This window comes from Arachis ipaensis, chromosome B2 (assembly GCF_059453495.1).
Source record: "Arachis ipaensis isolate K30076 ecotype BB chromosome B2, ASM5945349v1, whole genome shotgun sequence".
NCBI classification, from domain to species: domain Eukaryota; kingdom Viridiplantae; phylum Streptophyta; class Magnoliopsida; order Fabales; family Fabaceae; genus Arachis; species Arachis ipaensis.
The window spans coordinates 112274311-112294067 of record NC_142437.1 but is presented as its reverse complement, the minus strand read 5'-3'; the positions used below and the strand labels follow the sequence as shown (position 1 = coordinate 112294067).

At 31.9% G+C, this 19757-nt stretch overlaps 3 protein-coding genes across 4 annotated transcripts; 1 reads left to right on the top strand and 2 right to left on the bottom strand.

Moving 5' to 3' along the window:
- Positions 1-134: 134 nt before the first annotated feature.
- On the bottom strand, positions 135-4751 carry LOC107625831 (RNA-binding NOB1-like protein). 2 transcript variants are annotated; one of them, XM_016328555.3, is made up of 6 exons: positions 4405-4751; positions 2687-3030; positions 1340-2387; positions 998-1166; positions 793-909; positions 135-636 (listed from the first exon to the last, which is right to left on the bottom strand). In XM_016328555.3, the coding sequence occupies exons 2-6, from the start codon at positions 3018-3020 to the stop codon at positions 487-489; spliced, it is 1818 nt and encodes a 605-aa protein (XP_016184041.2). In that variant the 5' UTR covers positions 3021-3030; positions 4405-4751; the 3' UTR covers positions 135-486. The 2 variants fall into 2 exon arrangements, with proteins under 2 accessions (XP_016184041.2, XP_020971890.2); XM_021116231.2 differs by lacking the exon at positions 4405-4751 and adding an exon at positions 3218-3612.
- Positions 4752-11370: 6619 nt separating this feature from the next.
- LOC148575243 (putative WRKY transcription factor 33) lies at positions 11371-15581 on the bottom strand. The gene is made up of 4 exons (XM_088506135.1): positions 15567-15581; positions 15322-15401; positions 12203-12364; positions 11371-12084 (listed from the first exon to the last, which is right to left on the bottom strand). The coding sequence occupies exons 1-4, from the start codon at positions 15579-15581 to the stop codon at positions 11625-11627; spliced, it is 717 nt and encodes a 238-aa protein (XP_088362261.1). The 3' UTR covers positions 11371-11624.
- Positions 15582-18430: 2849 nt separating this feature from the next.
- Positions 18431-19159, top strand: LOC148575242 (uncharacterized). The gene is made up of 2 exons (XM_088506134.1): positions 18431-18470; positions 18696-19159. The coding sequence occupies exons 1-2, from the start codon at positions 18431-18433 to the stop codon at positions 19157-19159; spliced, it is 504 nt and encodes a 167-aa protein (XP_088362260.1).
- The last annotated feature ends 598 nt before the right edge of the window (positions 19160-19757 follow it).

Genomic DNA, 19757 nt, shown 5'->3' with positions numbered 1-19757 from the left:
CATCAAATAAAAAATAGATAAAATGGATTTTACAACGATCAGTGCAGGCCTCTGCTTGGCAGTATTTAAGAATCCGAATCCAAAAATAAGAAAATCCAATGGAGCCATAAGCAAAGATAGGAAACATAAACAGGTTCATCCAAAGTACCTGTATTTATAACACTGCTACTTTTTTTTTTTGTAATTTTGGGAAAGTGCACACCACATCTTTACCGGATAAGACTACTTTTAAGGTTCAAGCTTTCTAAAACATCCTCAGTTTTTAATACGCTTGAATCATATACATATGGAAGAAATGAAGGGCAAAATTTCAGTTGTATCCACACATAACAACTGATAAGAGGGGTAATCAAGGGATCTGGACACAAAACATCAAGCCCTTAATCATTGTTTTATAACTAAACAAACTTTCCATGTTAACTCCACAAAACAAACAAGTGAAACAAAATTGTGTTGGAGGGTCCATGAAAAATTTAGACATCTCCACTATTTGTGTCTAGAACCGGAGTAGTGATTGTCATTGGGATTTCTCCTGCCACTAAAAACTGCTAATGCTTTCCTTATGGGAGGATGGAAAGGAGCACGCTTATCTGTGTGGTGGGTGAAGACACTGCCTGATGCGAAAATGTCATCATCCTGTGAAGAATAAAGAAAAAAAATAAATTAAAGTAGCTATGGTTAGTATGAGCCTAAGTCTCCGAATGAGAATGACGACAGGAAGATGCAGCAAATTCAATTGGAAATGGAATCAGCGGCTATATAAGTAGTTTCAGCATGTAGAGGATAAAGTACCTTCTTGCTAGCCTTCTTTGTTTTAGGATAAAGTACCCGTTGAGGAAGCTGATCTTCGCGGAGAATCAGGTTCTTTGTGACTGCATCCCTGCCGCCCTTGGGTAGAGGCAGTGAAAACTGCAAATAAAACCATGTAAAAGATGCAATACATTATTTAAAAAAAAAAAAATTGAACATGTAGTTCTAGAAAACAAACCAAGCTCACCTTTGTACCACGTAATGTTACTCGAGGTCGACGGGCTGCCATCACTATACCATTTTCACCAACAGTAACAGCTACCTTGCGTAGGGTACCACCATTTCCACATTTTGGACAGAAAATCCTCCCAATATCAGCAGTAACAGTGCGGCAGGCATGACACATGAGTATCCATCTGGACAAATAATTTGAGACATAAGCACATAGGAATTGCCATATTGTGATTCAAAGAATATATTATTAAACTACACGCAAACAGTAGATGTCATAAGTCATTATGTAAGTTGCAAATAGTGATGATTGGCAATTTGTAAAGACATAAGCATTTAAGAAGCTTAAGTAAATTACCTGTGCAGTTGGTGTATCTGTGAACCTCCAGGCGCCAGCAAACGCAAACCCATCTGGAGAAGAACATTTTGCATTGCAAAGTCACCTGTTACACAGGCTACACTTGATTCAGATAATGATTGAACCATCCAACTTTGTTCACTACTATCATCATCTGCATATGACAAATCAGTAACTTCACTAGTCTGGCTTGCATGCTCCAAGTGGTTTGATTCGCCGTTGAATGTATCTGTCTCACCAGGTTTAGAGAAACCTAGGTTTTGTTCATGATCAAGAACTTCAGGTGAACCTTCTAGCATCATTTGCTTCATAAGTGCAGGGAGCGTTTCATGACTTTCATTCTCTTCCATTATCTGATCATTCACAGAAACACCACTTCCAATATGGTTTTCGTCATTATTTTGATGAATGTGCTGAGACGAAGCTCCAGCATCTTCAGTAACATCATCGGCATTTTCTTCCAAATCTTGCTGCTGATCTTGATTACTGGATGTGCCATACAACTCACGTCTAGCTTTCCTTCGTAGAAATCTCCTATGAGTACTTCGGCTGACAGCAGGCATCCAATCACCCTCGTCGCCATCAACTTGTCCTTGGGATGCATCAATTCCAGCAGCCACCATGATCTTCCCTTCAATATTTATCTCCTTTTTCTTAGGCTTACTTGATCCTAACTCAAGATGCTGTTGAATATATGAGGAAGTTTTGCTTTTATGTTCTGCTGAACCATCTTCTAAATGACCTTCTTGAGAAACAACATTCAGGTTTAAATCCCTCAAAGGAAGGATCCTTGAATTGGAATTCGACTTGTCCTCAGCTTGATGCTCCAATGCTTCCCACTCCTCCATATTAGGCACATTGGAACCCCACCCTGGCATGTCCTTCTCAGGCAACCTCGGAACATTCACCGTTTGAACAGGAGGTGGACTTTCCCTGAGATTTTGTGTCCCATGGATTTGAGCCTCCAAAGTGTAAGTCAAAGCTATGAGTTTGAGATCAACATCTGAAAGAGTTTGCAGGTCACCAGTACCCCTAGCAAACTTGACAACTACAGCATTCCATTGGTAATATAAGTTAGAAGCCAATATACACTATCAGTTCACAAACAATAATACATAAGCTATCAATCATAATATAACATCTAGATTGAATTAAAAAGCAACAGTTTTGAACATTAAATTAATGTCCAAGATAATTTCACTAGAATTTCATATTAAATTCTGTGGAACATATTCACTTGTATTGTCCAATTTAACAACACATTCAAAGATTAATGCTTAATGCGTAATGAGTCCTTATTTACACCCACATGCAAATCATAGACTCATAGTTTCTGAAAGAGTTTACCTTTGTTGATAGCTTCAGGAGTGGGCTCCATGGTATCGATAGTGAAGGGAAGGAAATTAAGTTTGTGGCGTGAAACAGGGTCACGGATTTCTTCCATGACTTCAGGGACGGACACGAACTTGTCGGCAAGGCTGTGAAGCTTCTCACCGCCATCAATGACAGCGTTGGCGTCAACAACGGCCACAGAAACGCCGTGGGCAGATTTGCAGCTCTCGACTAAGCCTCGACCATTTTGAATGGATTGTTGCTGAGGTGGCTTCGCAGTTGCCTGATTCTTCAGCACGCTGCTCCAGCATGATGATGATGATGCTGGTGGTGGAGGTTGATCCTCCATGTTGATCCTCCTTGATTAAAAAAATTAAATAAATAAATAACCATTTCTGAACATGAAAGATTTGAGTGCTGACAAAACTAACCGAAAAATAATTAAACTAATTCTGTACCCATGAAAGATATATTTTGTTTGACAAAAATAACCAATCGTTATTTGTTTTGATTCCGTTAAAACATCATATTAAATTTCTAAATTACCCTTCATCCTCATCTTTAACCTCTTGATTTTGATAATAGAGAGATACAGAGAATGCCAGAAAAGCAAAATCATTGCCAAACTCTTTCCCTTCAATTAAAAAATAAGAATGAACAAGTAGAACGAAAAAATTCAATAGAAAACATATAGTATAGAACACAGATTGAACAAAAGGTGTTTGAACATGATTTGGCTTTAGCTTGTTGCTCTTTTTCTCTTTCTTCCCTTTCTCTTTTTCTTGTTTCCTTTTTCTTTTTCCTTTCGCCCTAGTCTTTTGAAATCTACCAAACATAAAGATGATGAAGAAGAAGAAAAATAACAAGGTTCTGAAAATTGGACTGGTGATCGAATCGCTCTAGTTACTGGTTCACTAGTCTAACCGGTTCAACCGTAGTTTAACCGAAATAACACTTTTATAATAAAATAATAAATAAAATATAGATAAACATCATCAGCAGGTGATTCTTGATTGATACTACCATCCATAACTGAAATTACAAATCCTAAAAAGTAATAATTAACTATTTTAACACTCATTATAAGTTTATAACACTATTGAACTCATCAAGAAAGTCACAAGAGATAAGAAAATTTTATTGAACTAACTAAACTAGCAACAAATATTCCATCATCTTCTCATGTAGTTAATTGACTTAATTTAATTCATCTGTTTCTTCGTTGAACTAAAAACAAGGTTGAACAATTTATGCTTTTCTTCATTGGGTTACAAACGAAAAATAACAAGCTATACGCCTTCATAATTTTAACAAGGTTTTCAGTACAATTTTAACAAGGATTGTCAAAATTTTCAGCTTCAAAAATTAAAAACAAAAAATTACAGTAGTGAACAAACTCAGAGTGAGAGCATTGAGCACAAAAAATTGATTTCTGAACAAAAAATAATTTCTGAACAAACTCAGAGTAGCCATTAAAAAAAAAAAACAAAGAACAAATGATTTCTGAACATTGAGGAATGAGGAGTGAACAATGAGCATTGAGGAATGTCAATATGATTTCTGAACGAAAAATAAAAAAACGAAGAACTACAGCAGGGAGCAGAGCTAAAGCTAATCATTCTGTATTTCAATATGATTTCTGAACAAAAAATTGATAAACAACGAAGAACAGGAATAAAAAGTTCAGTGAGCAGAGCGAAAGCTAATCATTCAGTGAGCAGAGCAGCCATTACCTTCGAGGGACAAGCACGACAGACGACTCAAAAGACGACGACGAGCACGACGAGGGACGACAGGCAAAGCGCGACTGAGCAAGATGAGGGGTTGGAACACGCCGACTCGCGAGCACGATGAAGAAGCTGGCGATTGGCGAATGAGGAGAGAGGCTGGAGCACGACGAACAGACGAAGATCTTGAGCGCGACGGACGGAGGCAGTGAGAAGAACGGTCGCGGCGGTGGAGGAGGCTAGGGTTTTGTGAGAAACTGAGAATGACGAGAGGAGAAGACCAGACCAAAACCCTCTTGGAGGCTTGACGGAGACATAGGATCTATTTTGAGTATTTTGAAAATCTTGGAATTATGGGCTTGTTTGTTTGGGTGAACTTTTAAGAAAAGATCTTTTTTGAGTTATTTTTTTTTAAAAGATCCTATAGAAAAAGTAAAAGTAATTTTATGTTTGGATATCTCATGCAAAAACATCTTTTTATTTATTAATTATGTTTGGGTATAACAATATAAAAGTACTTTTTTGTTTATTTATTGCATGAAAAACATCTTTTTTTAAGAAAAAAAGATCTTTTAAAAAAAGATGTAAATTATAGTTTTTCAAAAAAAAAAATTTTTTATTTTTTTAGTGCTTTTACTTTTACTATTAAAAATTTGTCAAACACGCTAAAAAATAAAAAAAAAGATCTTTTTCTCTTTTCATAAGTTCGGTCTGTCGAACCTTTTCTTTTAAATCTTTCACAGAAAGCAAAGTTCTACCCTCAGGTAAAATTAACTGTTTATCTTTAAGCAACACATCAAAAATCTGATCAGATTTTGAAATATCAAAACTATATTTTTTTCCACTTTTTAGTTTTGAATCATTCGACTTTTCATTACTTGGCAACTTCTTCAACAAAGAACAAACATAACGAGGGCCTTTCTTAAGTTCGGCCAAATCAATTTCTGTTTCGAAATCAAATTCTTCTTCGGAAGACTCTATTGTTACATAAGCAACCTTTTCTTTTCGAGTAAAAGGTTTACTCTTCGATCTCTGTTCACTCCTGTATTTCTCTTTTTCTCTTTTCATAAGTTCGGTCTGTCGAACCTTTTCAGCCAGATGAGCCAAGTCAGGAATATGCACATTAAGCAATTTTCTACGCATATAAAATCCCAAGTCCATAATTGCTATTTTCACTATCTCATTCTCAGGTAATGACACATAGCATTACTTCTAGCATTTTTGAAACGTATTAAATAATCATCAATGGTCTCACCATCTTCACATTTCAAAGCCACTAAATCAGTAACTGCTACGTTCATTTCACCTCGATAGAACTGAGCGTGAAAAGCAGTTTCTAACTGGTTCCATGTTGTAATCAAATTTGGTCTAAGATTCGAAAACCAAGTAAATGCATTCTTTGTCAATAATGAAGGAAAAAATTTCATTTTTAAATTTTCATCATTAGCTAGATTCCCGATTTCGACCAAATGACGAGCAACATGTTCAGTAGTTGATTCTCCAACTTCACCAGCAAATTTTGTGGTTATTTTTGAGATTATCACCCCTCTTGGCACTTCAGCCATTTGAACCACTTAGGGAAAAATGGACACAAAATGTGGTTGATTCATAAAACCAACATTTAGCCAACCCGATTTAACACTTCTTCAATAATTCTAGTAACTTGATAGCGATCACCACGCAATCCGGCTAGATAGTCATCAGCATTTTGACTTCGGGGAACCATGTGAGGATTTTCTCGATTCGGAATCTGGTTTTCATTTTGAAAAATATTTTCCATTCCTTCGTTATTTTTCCTAGCATTATGCCTCTCACCTTCATCATAATCAACGATTCGAGCAATCCTCTCAACTTGTCTAGCAAGACGTTCGAATCTTGATTCGTGATCAGCCATCATGGGATTCAGAATTATAGTTATTTGCTGAGTCAATAAATTGACCAAGTCATTATGACTTTCCTCTACTTGTTGTCGATATACTGCCACCAAATTCACAGCATTCGAAGTAGAGCCCACATGATAATCACGAGAATACTCGGAATGTTGTGGGTTTTGAACGTTATTCGCTCCATTTACATTCCCAAAACGAACAGGCGGCATAAAACCACCCACCGGTGGGGTATAACCAGGAGGAAGACCATAAGGAGGCCAACCAGCGGTTAACAGAGGTTGATATGGTGGCACAGGACCATGTGGACGAGTATTATGTCCAATATTTCAAGTTTGAATAGTCGTAACGACTATACTTTCAGTCCCAATTGCACCTTCCGAACGTGAAGACACGTCAGCTTGTTGCATGGAAATCGGTATGCTATCATTGGTGGATGAACCACCATTCATATTTGATAACTCATCAGCCATGTGAATGATCTTCCCACTTCGTAAATGCATACACTAACAATTACTGGAAAAAGATTTATTTGACACACTTTGATTTAAAACTGTCCCACCAGGAGTGCCAATTTGTTTTGTCAATTTTTAGCAAATCAATGATGGTTCAATATCTAATGATCTGTGAGCGAAGATCTTTTTTCATTGAAAAAGATTTATTTTAACAAAATAATAGCGCCCAAACAAGCACTATATATATATGTATATATCTATTTTTGGTCAATTTTAGCTTTTCAGGATTATTTTGCATTTTTATATTCTTTTTATATTATTTATATGTATATTTATTTTTGTTAGTACGCAAGTAAACATTATCTTAAGCGTCGCGCTTTTATTTTTCACATTTTTGCTTAAATTAACCTTTAAAGCTACTCGAATATTATATTTCATTCAATTATATTATATATATATTCTATTTTTATTTTATAGGTCGTAATACTATATCACCTATATTTTACGGCTTAAGCGTAAAATTTTGTATGGTAGGGTGTTACACTTTTCTTGCGGCAGTTCTACCTGGTCTGCGCCTTTCTTCTGACAGTTTCGTCTACACTTCTTTGTGATAGTTTCGTCTGCGCTTCCTTCTAGCAGTTTCGTCTATACTTCCTTCCGGCAATTTCATCTGTGTTTTCTTCTGGCAAATCCATTTGCATCCATTCTATCAATTTATGTATTTTTTTTATTTCGTTGTTTTAAATAAGTTTCAAACTCAACTTACTCAAGTTGTCATTTGAGTTTGAAGGAGATATTAGAATATATTAGGATCAATTAGCTTTCATTAGAATTATTTAGCATATCTGAATATTTATTATAGGATATTACGTTTTTATTATTTCGATTCTTTTAGCACCTATAAATACCTTTCTATATTATATCATTTAACATAACTTAAATACACACAAATTCTTTTTCTATTGTTCTCTTTTATCCTTTCTAACAGAGAAAAAGAGACAAAGCGAAAAAGAGACGAAATAGTGGAAGAAAGAAATGGGAAAAAGACTCTCTCTCTCCCCCCGATCTGTTTACATTTATTGCCGTCAGTCTTTGACAAAGATGGAGCTTCTTCCTCTTCTAGCGGTGACGCGCAGAATTCAGTGCAGGTGGTTATGGATGAAATCGAAGTAAATGCGATGCAATACTCCTCGTTTGTTCAATTTGATAATTACACTATTGATTTGGAGATTGAGATGTATGTGGGAGACATTTTATAGATCTATAGAGAGAATGCTCATGAGATTTTTAGATTGTTTGTTAAGGTACAATTTCACTTTCTACTGTTTAAGATTAAGTCTGATTCTAATTTAAAATTTGATAGAATTTTTATGGATTAGGGTTTATTTTGGTACTAATGATGAAAAAAAGTTGAAAGTTGAAATAAAGAATATAATAAAAGATAGTTTAGTCATTCTAAAAAATAACTTTAAATTTAACAGTGAGATAGTTTTGTCAAACGGAATATATCTTTCGTGGATACACAATTTTAGTTTAATTTTTTTGTGATTAATTTTGTCGGTGTTTAAATCTTTTAAGTCAGAAATAATTATTTACTCTTAAAAAAAACTCTTCTTTAAAAAAAAATTATTTTTTCTTTTTACTTTTTGTTTTTCTTTTCGTTATTTTCTAGATTAAAAAATAGGAAGATGTTCACATATACCATCCTACCAAGTTGAAAGTTTTGTGTTCTAATTGTCGAGTCCATGCAAATTTAATTTAAAAAATGTTAAGGATCACGATTTAGTGGAATTGATCTGTTGGGCTGCATTTGTTGTTGAGAATAAAAATACAGAGATACAAAATTTTGTGTTTTTGTATTTTTTTATGATAAGCTATAACAAATTATAAAAATTTAATTTATTCTTATTTTTTCATTTAAAAATTTGAGACAAAAAATATAATTATAAAAAATTAATAAAAATAATAAAAGAAAAAATGAAAAATAAGTTGTATCTCTTATTAATGCCTCTGTATTATTTCTGTCAAAATTGACACAAAATATATTAATTTAATATTTTTAGATATATTATTTCTGTTTATATCTCTTCTATCAAATATTATTTTGTATCTCTATATTTTTGTTTCTGTCTCTATAAACAAACGCATTGTAGATTGGAACTGACAAGGCTAAACTTCTTCATTCGTCTCTCTAATGTCAGGTTTCCACAAAATGTCCTCATCACTTTCTATCTAAATTACCAAACATGGGCTAAGGATTCGATGGTCCCAAAACGTTTGGACCATTAAATGGTCCCATAACAAAACATGTTTTTAAAGTTTTTTTTAACAACTGCTACATAGTCTTTTAACTAATTTTAATTACAAATTAACCCCATATATTTTATTTAATTATAAAAACTGTTTTTTATTTTATAAATTATTATTTTATCAATTACCTATTATGTTTGTTAATAAAAAAAAAACAAAAACAATTCTATTGATCGTAATAAAACTTTTGGCCATTCGAATGGATTAAAAGTTTATATTTGATCCGTGACGTTCGTGATGGACCATAAAATCGTGTTTCCTTGAAAACCAATCGATTGGATTACAGTTTATCACAAAACAATCGATTGAAAATTGCAAGGCAGCATGGTTTTCGCATAAATCAATTGATTGGTCGATCCAATCGATTGAACGATGAATCAATCGATTGGTTTTGTTACTCAATCGATTGAATTCACCAAAACAATATGGATTTGCCAAATTCAATCGATTGATTGTGTATGTGAATTCCAATTTGTTAAGTTAAGGGCAGTTTATAACTGAAAGTTCACTTATTAGGAAATTATCTAAAGAAAATGCTTTTATTATGTCTCTTAATTCTCAACATTGATTATTGGAACTCAACAATGGCTCAGATATTTGCTGGCTATTGCAATTTTGTCAAGTCTTTATAATGGAGGCATATTGTTTCTCAAAGTAAAAGGAAAACAATTGCTTCAGCCCAGAATGGCTGCTATCATTGACTTTGCAGGAGACCAGGTTTGTTTGCAATTAATTCTTTTTTCTTTGATCTTCATCATAACATTGATTACTTTGTGGGGTTTTGTTATTTTTAATACAAAATTTGAATCTGTGGTTAGTGAGGGATGGGGAATCAAATTCAGGGCCATTAACTAGATTTGAATTGTCAGATGGTTTCATTTTCATTCTTAAAGACTAGTATTTTCTTTCTCTTTTTATTTCTTGGTATTTTTTTTTTAATTAATTAGCATTCCATTTAATTAATTTTTTGTCCCTTAATAGTTAAGAAAGACTTAAGTTTTTCCTGTGTTGTTGAGCTATAACTATAAGCAATGCTGAAGAGGTTTGGGTAGAAACTTTTGAAAACTTCTCTGTGAAGTTGCCTCTACAGATGTAATGAAAATGAAAGTTTACATTACTTCAAGCAGTCTATAATATTATAGTGTTTCTCTAAGGACTACAATATGCAGGATAATCACATCAGCAAAAGTTTGTTATATTCTTTTCATCTAATTGTCAAATCAAATTAATGGCATATGAATATTTTCTTGAGGAGAGTGTAGACTTTGAACTTATAAGCTAAGGATTAGATGAAATAGATGTAAAAATATTAATATAAGTTTTTCACTTTAATTAGTCAAGAGAAGTTAATGAGTCCTAGCGTTCATATGAGCCCACAATATTAATGAGTCTGATATTAATATAAGTCTTTCACTTGTGGAAGTTGGTAGAGTCTTCATTTTGAATTAATCAAATCTTTTACACAACTCTTCATTCAAAACCCTGTTTTACCTTCCAATCATCATATTCATGTTTATGTATTTGCCAGCTGCCATTGAGGAACAATGAATAGTTAATTAGCAACTTGACCCATTGGCAAATGTTGTTACTATTTTTGGTTGCAGATCATGGCATATCTGTTGTTATCATCAGCATCTTCAGCAATTCCAATAACAAACAGAATGAGAGAAAACTCAGACAATATATTCACTGATTCTTCAAGTACAGCCATTTGCATGTCCATTTTTGCATTCATTTGTTTAGCAGTGTCAGCACTCATCTCTGGCTTCAAACTATCAACTCAACCTTATATATGAAACTTTCATTGATTTTTTTATTTTTTTTTACCCGATAAAAATGTTTCACACTTTCATTTAATTGTGTATACCAATCACATGTTACAGTGAGATATGGAGAGTTACTGATTTTTTACCTATACACCAAAATAAATGAATTTTGCTCTACAGAACAAAAACCAAAGGTAATGGCACAAGCAATTCTAGATTTTCCATTTTATTTCTTTACAGAATATAATTATTAATTATACCTCAAATAGAAAATGAAATTATTGACTTTATATTTGGATCTTAGTGGTTTGAACATTCCAACTTTGACCAAGTGAGTTTTTGACTAGTCTCTTTTCAGTGTAATGTTGCCTAAGAGGACTATGAAATGAAATTTTATTGAAGTCCCAATGATGATGTCACTACAAATTATTAATCGAAGTTCCACTCTTCAATCTCAACTAATCTATATTGAAACTTGAAAGCTAAGATTAGAAATAGAATACTAAAAACTGCAAGCACTGCACAAATTTTACAAAGTAATCGACTATTAGAATCTTATAAAAGAAACCTTTTTTGCTTTCTTTCTGTGAAACAAATACAACAAAAGAATAAAAGTATTCATCAGCCAACAAAGCTGATTAAAGAACCTTCTTCTGGTCAAACTTTCCTATCACTATGTCTCTAATCTAATACATGTAAACATTCTTGCTTCTTTATCTGTTTCTGTCTTTTGCTATGAGTAACTAAGATCCTATATGCTATACAAAAACATGTCCATGATAGCATCTGCAAAGTGGTGTATTCCAAACTTAGTTCTTTGAAAGAAATGACTCAAGGAATGAGTCATCCTTCCTTTCATCCTTGGCCTTGATGTATACACCATCCGAAAGTTGCGAATTGTTTCCATATGAACCCATTGATCTTCCAAGAGACGTGTAGCCGAAGAGTCCAGAGCCTTGCAGCATGTCTAGGGAAGATGATTCTTGAGTTCCGGTGGCCGGAAGCCTAGGATTGTAAAGTGAATTCGTGAAATTCGGCGCGCTAGAATAACCATTCACGGCCGCAGGCCTTATTGGTGCCGCCGGTGCACTGCTATTGTTTCTATTTAGAGAGTTTCTGTTCATGTTGTAACCTGCGCTGCCGCGTGCTGCAGGCACATCATGGTTGTGTTTCCCTTCATAAGTTGTGATCACTGATTTTATATCAGTCGCGGCTCGCTCAACATGTTTCCTCACTGAACAACCAGGGGCTGTGCATTTGTAATAACTCCTGCAGAAAGAAAAAAATTGAACAATATCAGTTACTAATGTTGTTAACAATTTTAAAAGATTTGTGACACTTCTAAGAACTATTAACTAAAAGGGCTTTGTTTCAATCAGTTAATTACCTTGCATTTGGATTTCCTTTAACTACTTTCTGTCCATATTTCCTCCATCCGTAGCCATCATCAAGAATATCGATTTCGCTTGTAGTTTGAACTACAACTCTAGGTTCCCTAACAGTTCTACTTCCATAGGCTGAATGACCATCATGTTCATTCTCCCCCTTCCTGCAACAAGAACCAGAATTAGTTATAAACAAATTACTTTTCAAATCTTTGTAGATCATTTGTATAATAAGATTATGAAAAAAAGGCATCACAAATATAGAAGAGTAAATTTTCTTCCATTTTTAAAGTATTAGATAAGAGTTGCTTCTAAAATAAAAAACAATAGCTAAACCTTATCCTAGAATTCTCATGCCAATCGATTGAATTGGAATACACATACACAACCAATCGATTGAATTTGGCAAATTCATATTGTTTTGGTGAATTCAATCGATTGAGTAACAAAACCAATCGATTGAATTGTGAGACCTCAGGTTGTTTTCAAGCATTCAATCGATTGGAGAGTATAAACAATCGATTGAATTACAAAAATCCACTATTTATTCATCGTTCAATCGATTGGGTGATATGACCAATCGATTGATTTATGCGAAAACCAATGCTGCCTTGCAATTTTCAATCGTTTGAGTTATAATCCAATCGATTGGTTTTCAAGGAAACACGATTTTATGGTTCATCACGAACGTCACAGATCAAATATATACTATTAATCTATTCAAATGGCTAAAAGCTTTATTACGATCAATGGAAGATTTAATTCGTTATTGTTTTTGTTTTTTATTATTAACAAACATAATAGATGATTGATAAAATAATAACTTATAAAATAAAAAACAATTTTTATAATTAAATAAAATATATGGGATTAATTTGTAATTAAAATTAGTTAAAGGACTATGTAGCAATTGTTAAAAAAAACTTTAAAAACATGTTTTGTTATGGAACCATTTAATGGTCCAAACGTTCTGGGATCATCGAATCCGGTGCCTAAATACATGTTTTGTTAACACATGACTAAATTAAAGCACTAGGTGCCTATACTACTGCATCAATTATCCAAATGACAGTTAATACTCACGGCTGAAAGATTAACAAGCATGAAATTCAATAAGAGAACTTCTTTTAGTAAACATGGTAACGGAGAATAGAATCACTAACTTATAAATTGTTCTGATTTCAATTACCCAACTTTTTCGTTTCTTATAAAATAAAACTTATCTTGAAACCTCAAATGACTAAGTTATCAAGTAAAAAACAAAATAAAATAATCTTAAAAGATTTATTTTTATAAAAAAGAATAAATAAAATGAAAAAATATTAAAATGTTCTCAATTTTAACATGTTAGATCATTTCTATTAACATAACACGGTAAAATTCAGATAGCAACTTAGACCCAAAAATATCATTAAAGGCAATCAAGAAAATTTCATATTATCAATTTTGGAGAAGCATAGTCCATAGCGCAACAATTAATTATTACTTCAAACTTAGCACATAATATATAAATAAGATAAGAGTGCATATATAGTTAGTGATGAGTTGAAAGAAATAGTAGCAAGAACAAGAACCTTCATAGGAACACTTTTTGAGCATCTTTTCAAGGATCCTAAGCCATGTTGGGTCATCATCAACAACAAGGACTCTTAGACCTGCTGGAAAAGCATCACGTCTTGGTGAAGAGAAGCAACCATTACTTAATTACAATAATTAATTAATTAACTCTCTTCATTCAGCATTACTCAATTAACGCCTCAAATTGCCAATAGTATTACAATAATTAATGACTTGGTGAACACAAATGACTCCATGTATAGGCCGAAATTGATACCCTTCAAACATTGTGGAATTCATAAATAATGATACCATCATAACATTTTCGTGTAATTCCACCCAAAGAACTAGCTCAAGGGAAAGAATTGCCCCCGTGATGATACCCTTCAAGCATTGTGGAATTCATAAAGCTAAGAGCACTAGAGCAGATAATGCTAAAATCTCATAGGCTTAACCTAACCTCAGATTTAGCATAAGAACAATGAGGGTGGTATTATATTATTTTCTGTACTAGTGCCATCTCCATTTTATTTGATTTCTCACTTTTTAGACATATGCAGAAGAGTAAAGAAACTCAAAATCAAGGTTTATTTATAAAGATTTTTTACTAAAATACTCTCATATAATTTTTAACATCTAATTAGTTCATCCTATTAAGCTCATATTCCTTAATCAATAATGTGCTTAAAATTATATGATGCTCAAAATTAGAAAACTAATAATAAATTTTTCTTTAATATATGAGAATCACAGATAAAAAAATAAATGGCAGGACATTGATTCTCAGAAGCATTACAAAATCATAGTTGGATTATTTACTTAAACAAGTTGATGGAGGAGGTTACTTAATCAAAAGAACAGAGCATCCACGCGTGCAGGCGCAGACATTCTCATCATAGCATCCTATGCTTAACCTTTGAAAGCCATTAAAGCACAGAAAGATTTGACACATCTTGACAAATACAAACTTGACACTATGGATGCGCTTGTTTTAACTTTCTCTGACAAAACTTTTCACATATTTGTATAAATTTAGAAAATAATCATAATGTAAAAAAAAAAAATAAAAAACAGTTTTTGAGCTTTTTCCTTCTTTTTTGGATTTTGGTAAAAGCTAAACAGGGTAGCTTCTAATTAAAATCAGTTTTCAACTTTCTTACAAATTTATAAAAAAGAATCAAGTTGTAAACTAAAATCACTATTTTGAAAATCAGAAACAAACACACCCCTATATCAGTGGCCAATTATCATAAGTGAAAATAGATGTCATCTCAGCATCTTTATGTGAATTTCACACAGATAAGATTTGATACAAAAACTACAGTAGTATGAATTATAACCAAAGGGACCAATACCCATTATTAGTAGTATAGATATTTAACATTTCACACAGACACACACATATGGTGTAGCATATTTCATGGTTTTATAATACCAGAATAACATCTTTTTAAGCTTGTGTTAACCATAAGAACCAAAACAAAAGAGGCAACAACTAGACATGACTACTAGAAATTTCTAACAACTATTCCAGTGGAGATAAAAAAAATTGAAATTTACCCACCTCTCCATTCCATGACATGGGAGACCACCATTGATATGTTCAAATGTCAGTATCTTGCCCACAGCCAGATACTCTAGCACCTGCAAAATGAAGTTGACCAAGCATGTACATACATTCTCTTAACACTAACTTCATATATAGAAATGATAGAACAGAGAAAGGAGGACAGGAAATAAAAGCTTAGGATCACAACCATCAATTAAGGTCTAAGAAATGAAAAATATTGGGAAATCACCAATTAAAACCTCACTAGCTTGCATTATATGACATAATATCTCATAAGAACATGGATAATTAATTATAATGCAAGCAGAATATCAAGAATTTAAGGGATAGCCCTAGTAAGTTATCTGAATTCTCATTCAAAATTGGTGAGTAACTATTACATGCTCACTTCATAACCAAATGATAATCACAGCAGTGTACCTATATTCACTGAGACAAATTCACAAACATGTTCTACTCGTGGTTCACCATATCTCAAACAAACTATCCCAAATTTGAAGATCAATCCTTAATCCTTTCTTCCTCACTACTTTCTTCCTGTCACATTAGATACCAACCCCTTAAACAACTTAATTAAAACCTAAATTCAAAACCTAACTACTAAATGACCAATTAAAAACCTAAATCAATTTATAAGAAGTGCAGGAAATTCTAAGAAAGAAAAAACAAATTGAACAAAGAGAGAAATTGAACACAGTTTCAAAAACAAATTTTAAGAAAGAAAAAACAAAGAGAGAAACAAGTGCAGGAAATTGAACATAAACTATAAGGATCGAAAGATTCGAGAAACTAGGTTGAAGCACAATTCAGATCTCAGTCAAAATCAGCAAGGGATGAGAAATTGAAAACAGAGTGAATAGAATGAACGAAAAGAGAAAATTCTTACCAAAATTGAGATCGAAATCGAGAAGCTGAATCGAAATTTCGAGAATGATTCAAATCGCGCTGAAATCGCAAACCTTGATCGAGAATAAGAATATGAACCGATTGAGGTATGTGACCTAAATCGAGAATAAGAAAAACCGATTTGGATAGATAAACTTGAGTCAGAATCTCTCTAGAGTCAGAATCTCTCTAGAAAGAAATTCGATCTCGATGTGAAGAAAATGGACTGCAAAGGAGATGCCTTGAAACTTGAAACTTGATTTGGTGACGTTGCATATTTGGTAACGTTTTGTATCAGATGTTTATTTTTCTTCATTTAAAAAAAGAATAAAGTATAGTTTTTGTCCCTAACGATTGGGGTGAGTCTATTTGTGTCTGTAACGTTTAAATCATCTTATTTATATCCCTAACGTTTTTAAAAGGGATTCAATGTTATCCTACTATCAATTGTACTAACAAATCAGATTATATTTTTCAATTATTCTCACTTGAATGTATTCATTCTCAATTAGGTCTCACTTGGATGTGTTTGATTTTAATATTATACCCACTATTTGTATTTAGATTCAATTATGTCCTTAAAAAAGTTAATTAAGTAAATGTTGTAGGAATTAGTTTCAACTTTTGATGAGCTGTTTTTCGGGGTGGATCATCGATTCTATCTCAGATATTTGTATTCTAACTTCAAGAAGAGATTTTTAAAATTCAAACTAAAACGTTCATGATGTGTAATTGATTACAGGATAACATTGAATCACTTTTACAAATGTTAGGGATATAAATAGGACGATTTAAATGTTAGGGACATAAATAGGATGTACACCAAACGTTGGGGACAAAAACGATACTTTACTCTTTAAAAATTACATTCTCTTGTTAAAAGTATAATTTTATTAGGATAACTAACATCTTAAAAAGTGTTGAATAAAAAATATTAGTAAATGTTTAAATTCTAGTTAGAAGGAGAAGAAGACGAAAAAGAAAAACAATGCAATATCATAGTGGCATTGAGATAATAATAAAAATATAAATTAATAATTTTAAAAAATAATAAAATTAAAAATAATTTTAAAAATTAAATAATAGAATTAAAAAAAATATTTTTTATCAATTAAAATTATGTATAAAAATAAAAAATATTTTAAATATATTTTTTTATCTCTGATTGAAATTAAATACTGATAAAAATAAATAAATAAACCTAATAACATTTATAAATAGTTAATTTATAAATAATATTTCTAAACTTTTATTTTAATTTTTTTACACATAATAACAATGTAATAAAATTTTTTAATATTTTATTTAATTTAAATTTATAAATCATATACATTCTAAAAGTTAAATAATTTAAATCAATATTTTTGCTTTTAAATTTTTTATTCTTAATATTTAAATTATTTTATTAAATTTATAATTTTAAAATAAAAATATAAAAATTAATTTCTTAAAAATAATAATAAAAAAGTGGCTGAACAGACACGATAGTGCCTCTTGAACTGCTAGTATAAATATAAAATAAGTAAATTTATTCTTTTGTTTTTATTTAGTCTTGTATTAACTCATGTTAATATTTTAAAAAAATTTAAAATTTAAAAGGTTTATATAATAATTAAATCTAAAAATAAAATCAAAATAAAGTAATTTAAAGTTTGAATTGAAATGGTACTTCCTTAAAAATCGAAACAAGTCTAGATTGTTATAAAAATCAGTAAATTTCCCCTCAAAAGCATCAACTTCACTTGCTTCAACAGTGTCTGGCTTCTCCCAACAATTATTGCCACGTGAGAGTAATAGGTAAAATGATCAGATTCATCTTCCAATGCTTCTTTGTGCGCTGGGTGAGGTAAGCCATATTTTTTTTTTATAACATAACACAAAACAACACCGTGAATCTAATATATTTTATACTTAATTGTGCCAGGAAACTCCCAATACAAAGGTGTTATTTTGTCAGTCTTCCAGTCGATATAATTACCGATATTTTTGTTAGACTTCCCATAAAGTCTGTTCTGATTTGTAGATGTGTTTGCAAGTATTGGAATACATTAATTTCTGATCCAAATTTTGTGCTTGAGGTCCTGAAACCCAAAAGTAGCGGTATAAAACTTATCCTAAATTTGAGATTCCTCTCCCTGGTCCTAAATCAATTCAAGGTAGAAGAGTTTATGTTAGTGTGCTTTCTTGTTATAATGGTCTTTTTTACTTGGGTTGTTCAATGGACAGAGACATTTCACTTGTTTGCAACCCAATAACAGGTGAGTTTATAAAACTTCCAAAACACCCTCCAATACCGAAACCCTGCAAGTGCGAAATATCTTCGGGTTTTGGTTTTCACCCAAAAACAAACCAATACATGGCAGTGAGAATTCATATCTTTAAACATGATCGTCCTATGGTTGTTGAAATGCTCAGAGTTGGAATATCGAAAACATGGATAAATATTGAGGTAAATTATCTCAAGAATTTAATATATATGTCAGGTTATTCTCTTGCTTTAAATGGGGCACTTCATTGGATTGGTATGGATGTTGATGGCAATATGTCCATATGGGCTTTCAATTTTGACACGGAGAGGTTCCAATCCTTCTCTATGGTGCCCATGGATCAGGGTACAAAACCCGGCATATTTGATTTCAGGGGTTTTCTCTGTTTGATATATTTGAATGAGCTGCTAGTCACAGTGTGGATGATGGAAAAATATGGAGTTGGAGAATTTTGGACTCCCATTCTCGTAAGTTCTGATAGAAATACTAATTTTTTCGTAACCATATCTCATGATTTCGTTGCCTTCCATGATCGTGAAAATAAAGAATTAAAGATTTTTCATACTCACCATAAAAATAGCATTCAGATGTTTGATCTTGTTCCTACTCTTATCCCACTGAAGGATATTATCATCGGAGATAATGTGGAGGTCCAGAATATTTACTCAGCAGAGATCTAGACCAAATTGATGTTCTGTTAGTTTTAGGAAATCATTTCATTTGATATCCCTTCTTTTTATTCATAGCAAATTTTTGCTTGATTGTTTTAGATTTACATTATAATACTCACATTTTATTTGGTTGCTTAATTATTGTCTCTCCTTACTCAAACTCAATAATGATTGCAAAATTGTTTGAAAATTTCTTTTTTCTAAATTATTATAATTTGAAATATAATTTAAATTAATTCAATTTAATTTATAATCCCTGTTCTAATTTTATTGGTTTAATCACCTTTGACGAAACAAAATTTTAAATTTTGAATATTAGAAAATAAAGAACTAATTTAAATTCACAAATTTATTTATTTTTTTTAATAAAAGCAATTTAATGTTTTTACAACAGTGTATTCTCTACACTAAACATCAATTCTTATGTATTTGTACATGCAGATATATTTTTTATTAAATAATTAATTATCAGAATAATCAAATTTATTTACAAACAATATAATAAAATTAGTTTATAAAATGTAAAATTTGTTTTTCTATATAAAATAGTTAATTAGAGACTGATTTTTAGTATATTCATAGCATAATAATTATATGTTGACCGTCA

Bases quoted from the DNA above. Each gene is read 5' to 3' on its own strand.
- LOC148575242 (XM_088506134.1), top strand. From the start codon at position 18,431: ATGGACAGAGACATTTCACTTGTTTGCAACCCAATAACAG. The intron at 18,471-18,695 runs GTGAGTTTATAA...TATATATGTCAG, and splicing joins TGTTTGCAACCCAATAACAG to GTTATTCTCTTGCTTTAAAT.
- LOC107625831 (XM_021116231.2), bottom strand. From the start codon at position 3,507: ATGTTTGGTAGATTTCAAAAGACTAGGGCGAAAGGAAAAAGAAAAAGG. The intron at 910-997 runs GTGAGCTTGGTT...TTTTATTTGCAG, and splicing joins TAACATTACGTGGTACAAAG to TTTTCACTGCCTCTACCCAA. The intron at 637-792 runs GTACTTTATCCT...TATTCTTCACAG, and splicing joins CAAAGAAGGCTAGCAAGAAG to GATGATGACATTTTCGCATC.
- LOC148575243 (XM_088506135.1), bottom strand. The intron at 12,365-15,321 runs GTGGGTAAATTT...TTCTTGTTGCAG, and splicing joins CCATGTCATGGAATGGAGAG to GAAGGGGGAGAATGAACATG. The intron at 12,085-12,202 runs GTAATTAACTGA...TTCTTTCTGCAG, and splicing joins AAAGGAAATCCAAATGCAAG to GAGTTATTACAAATGCACAG.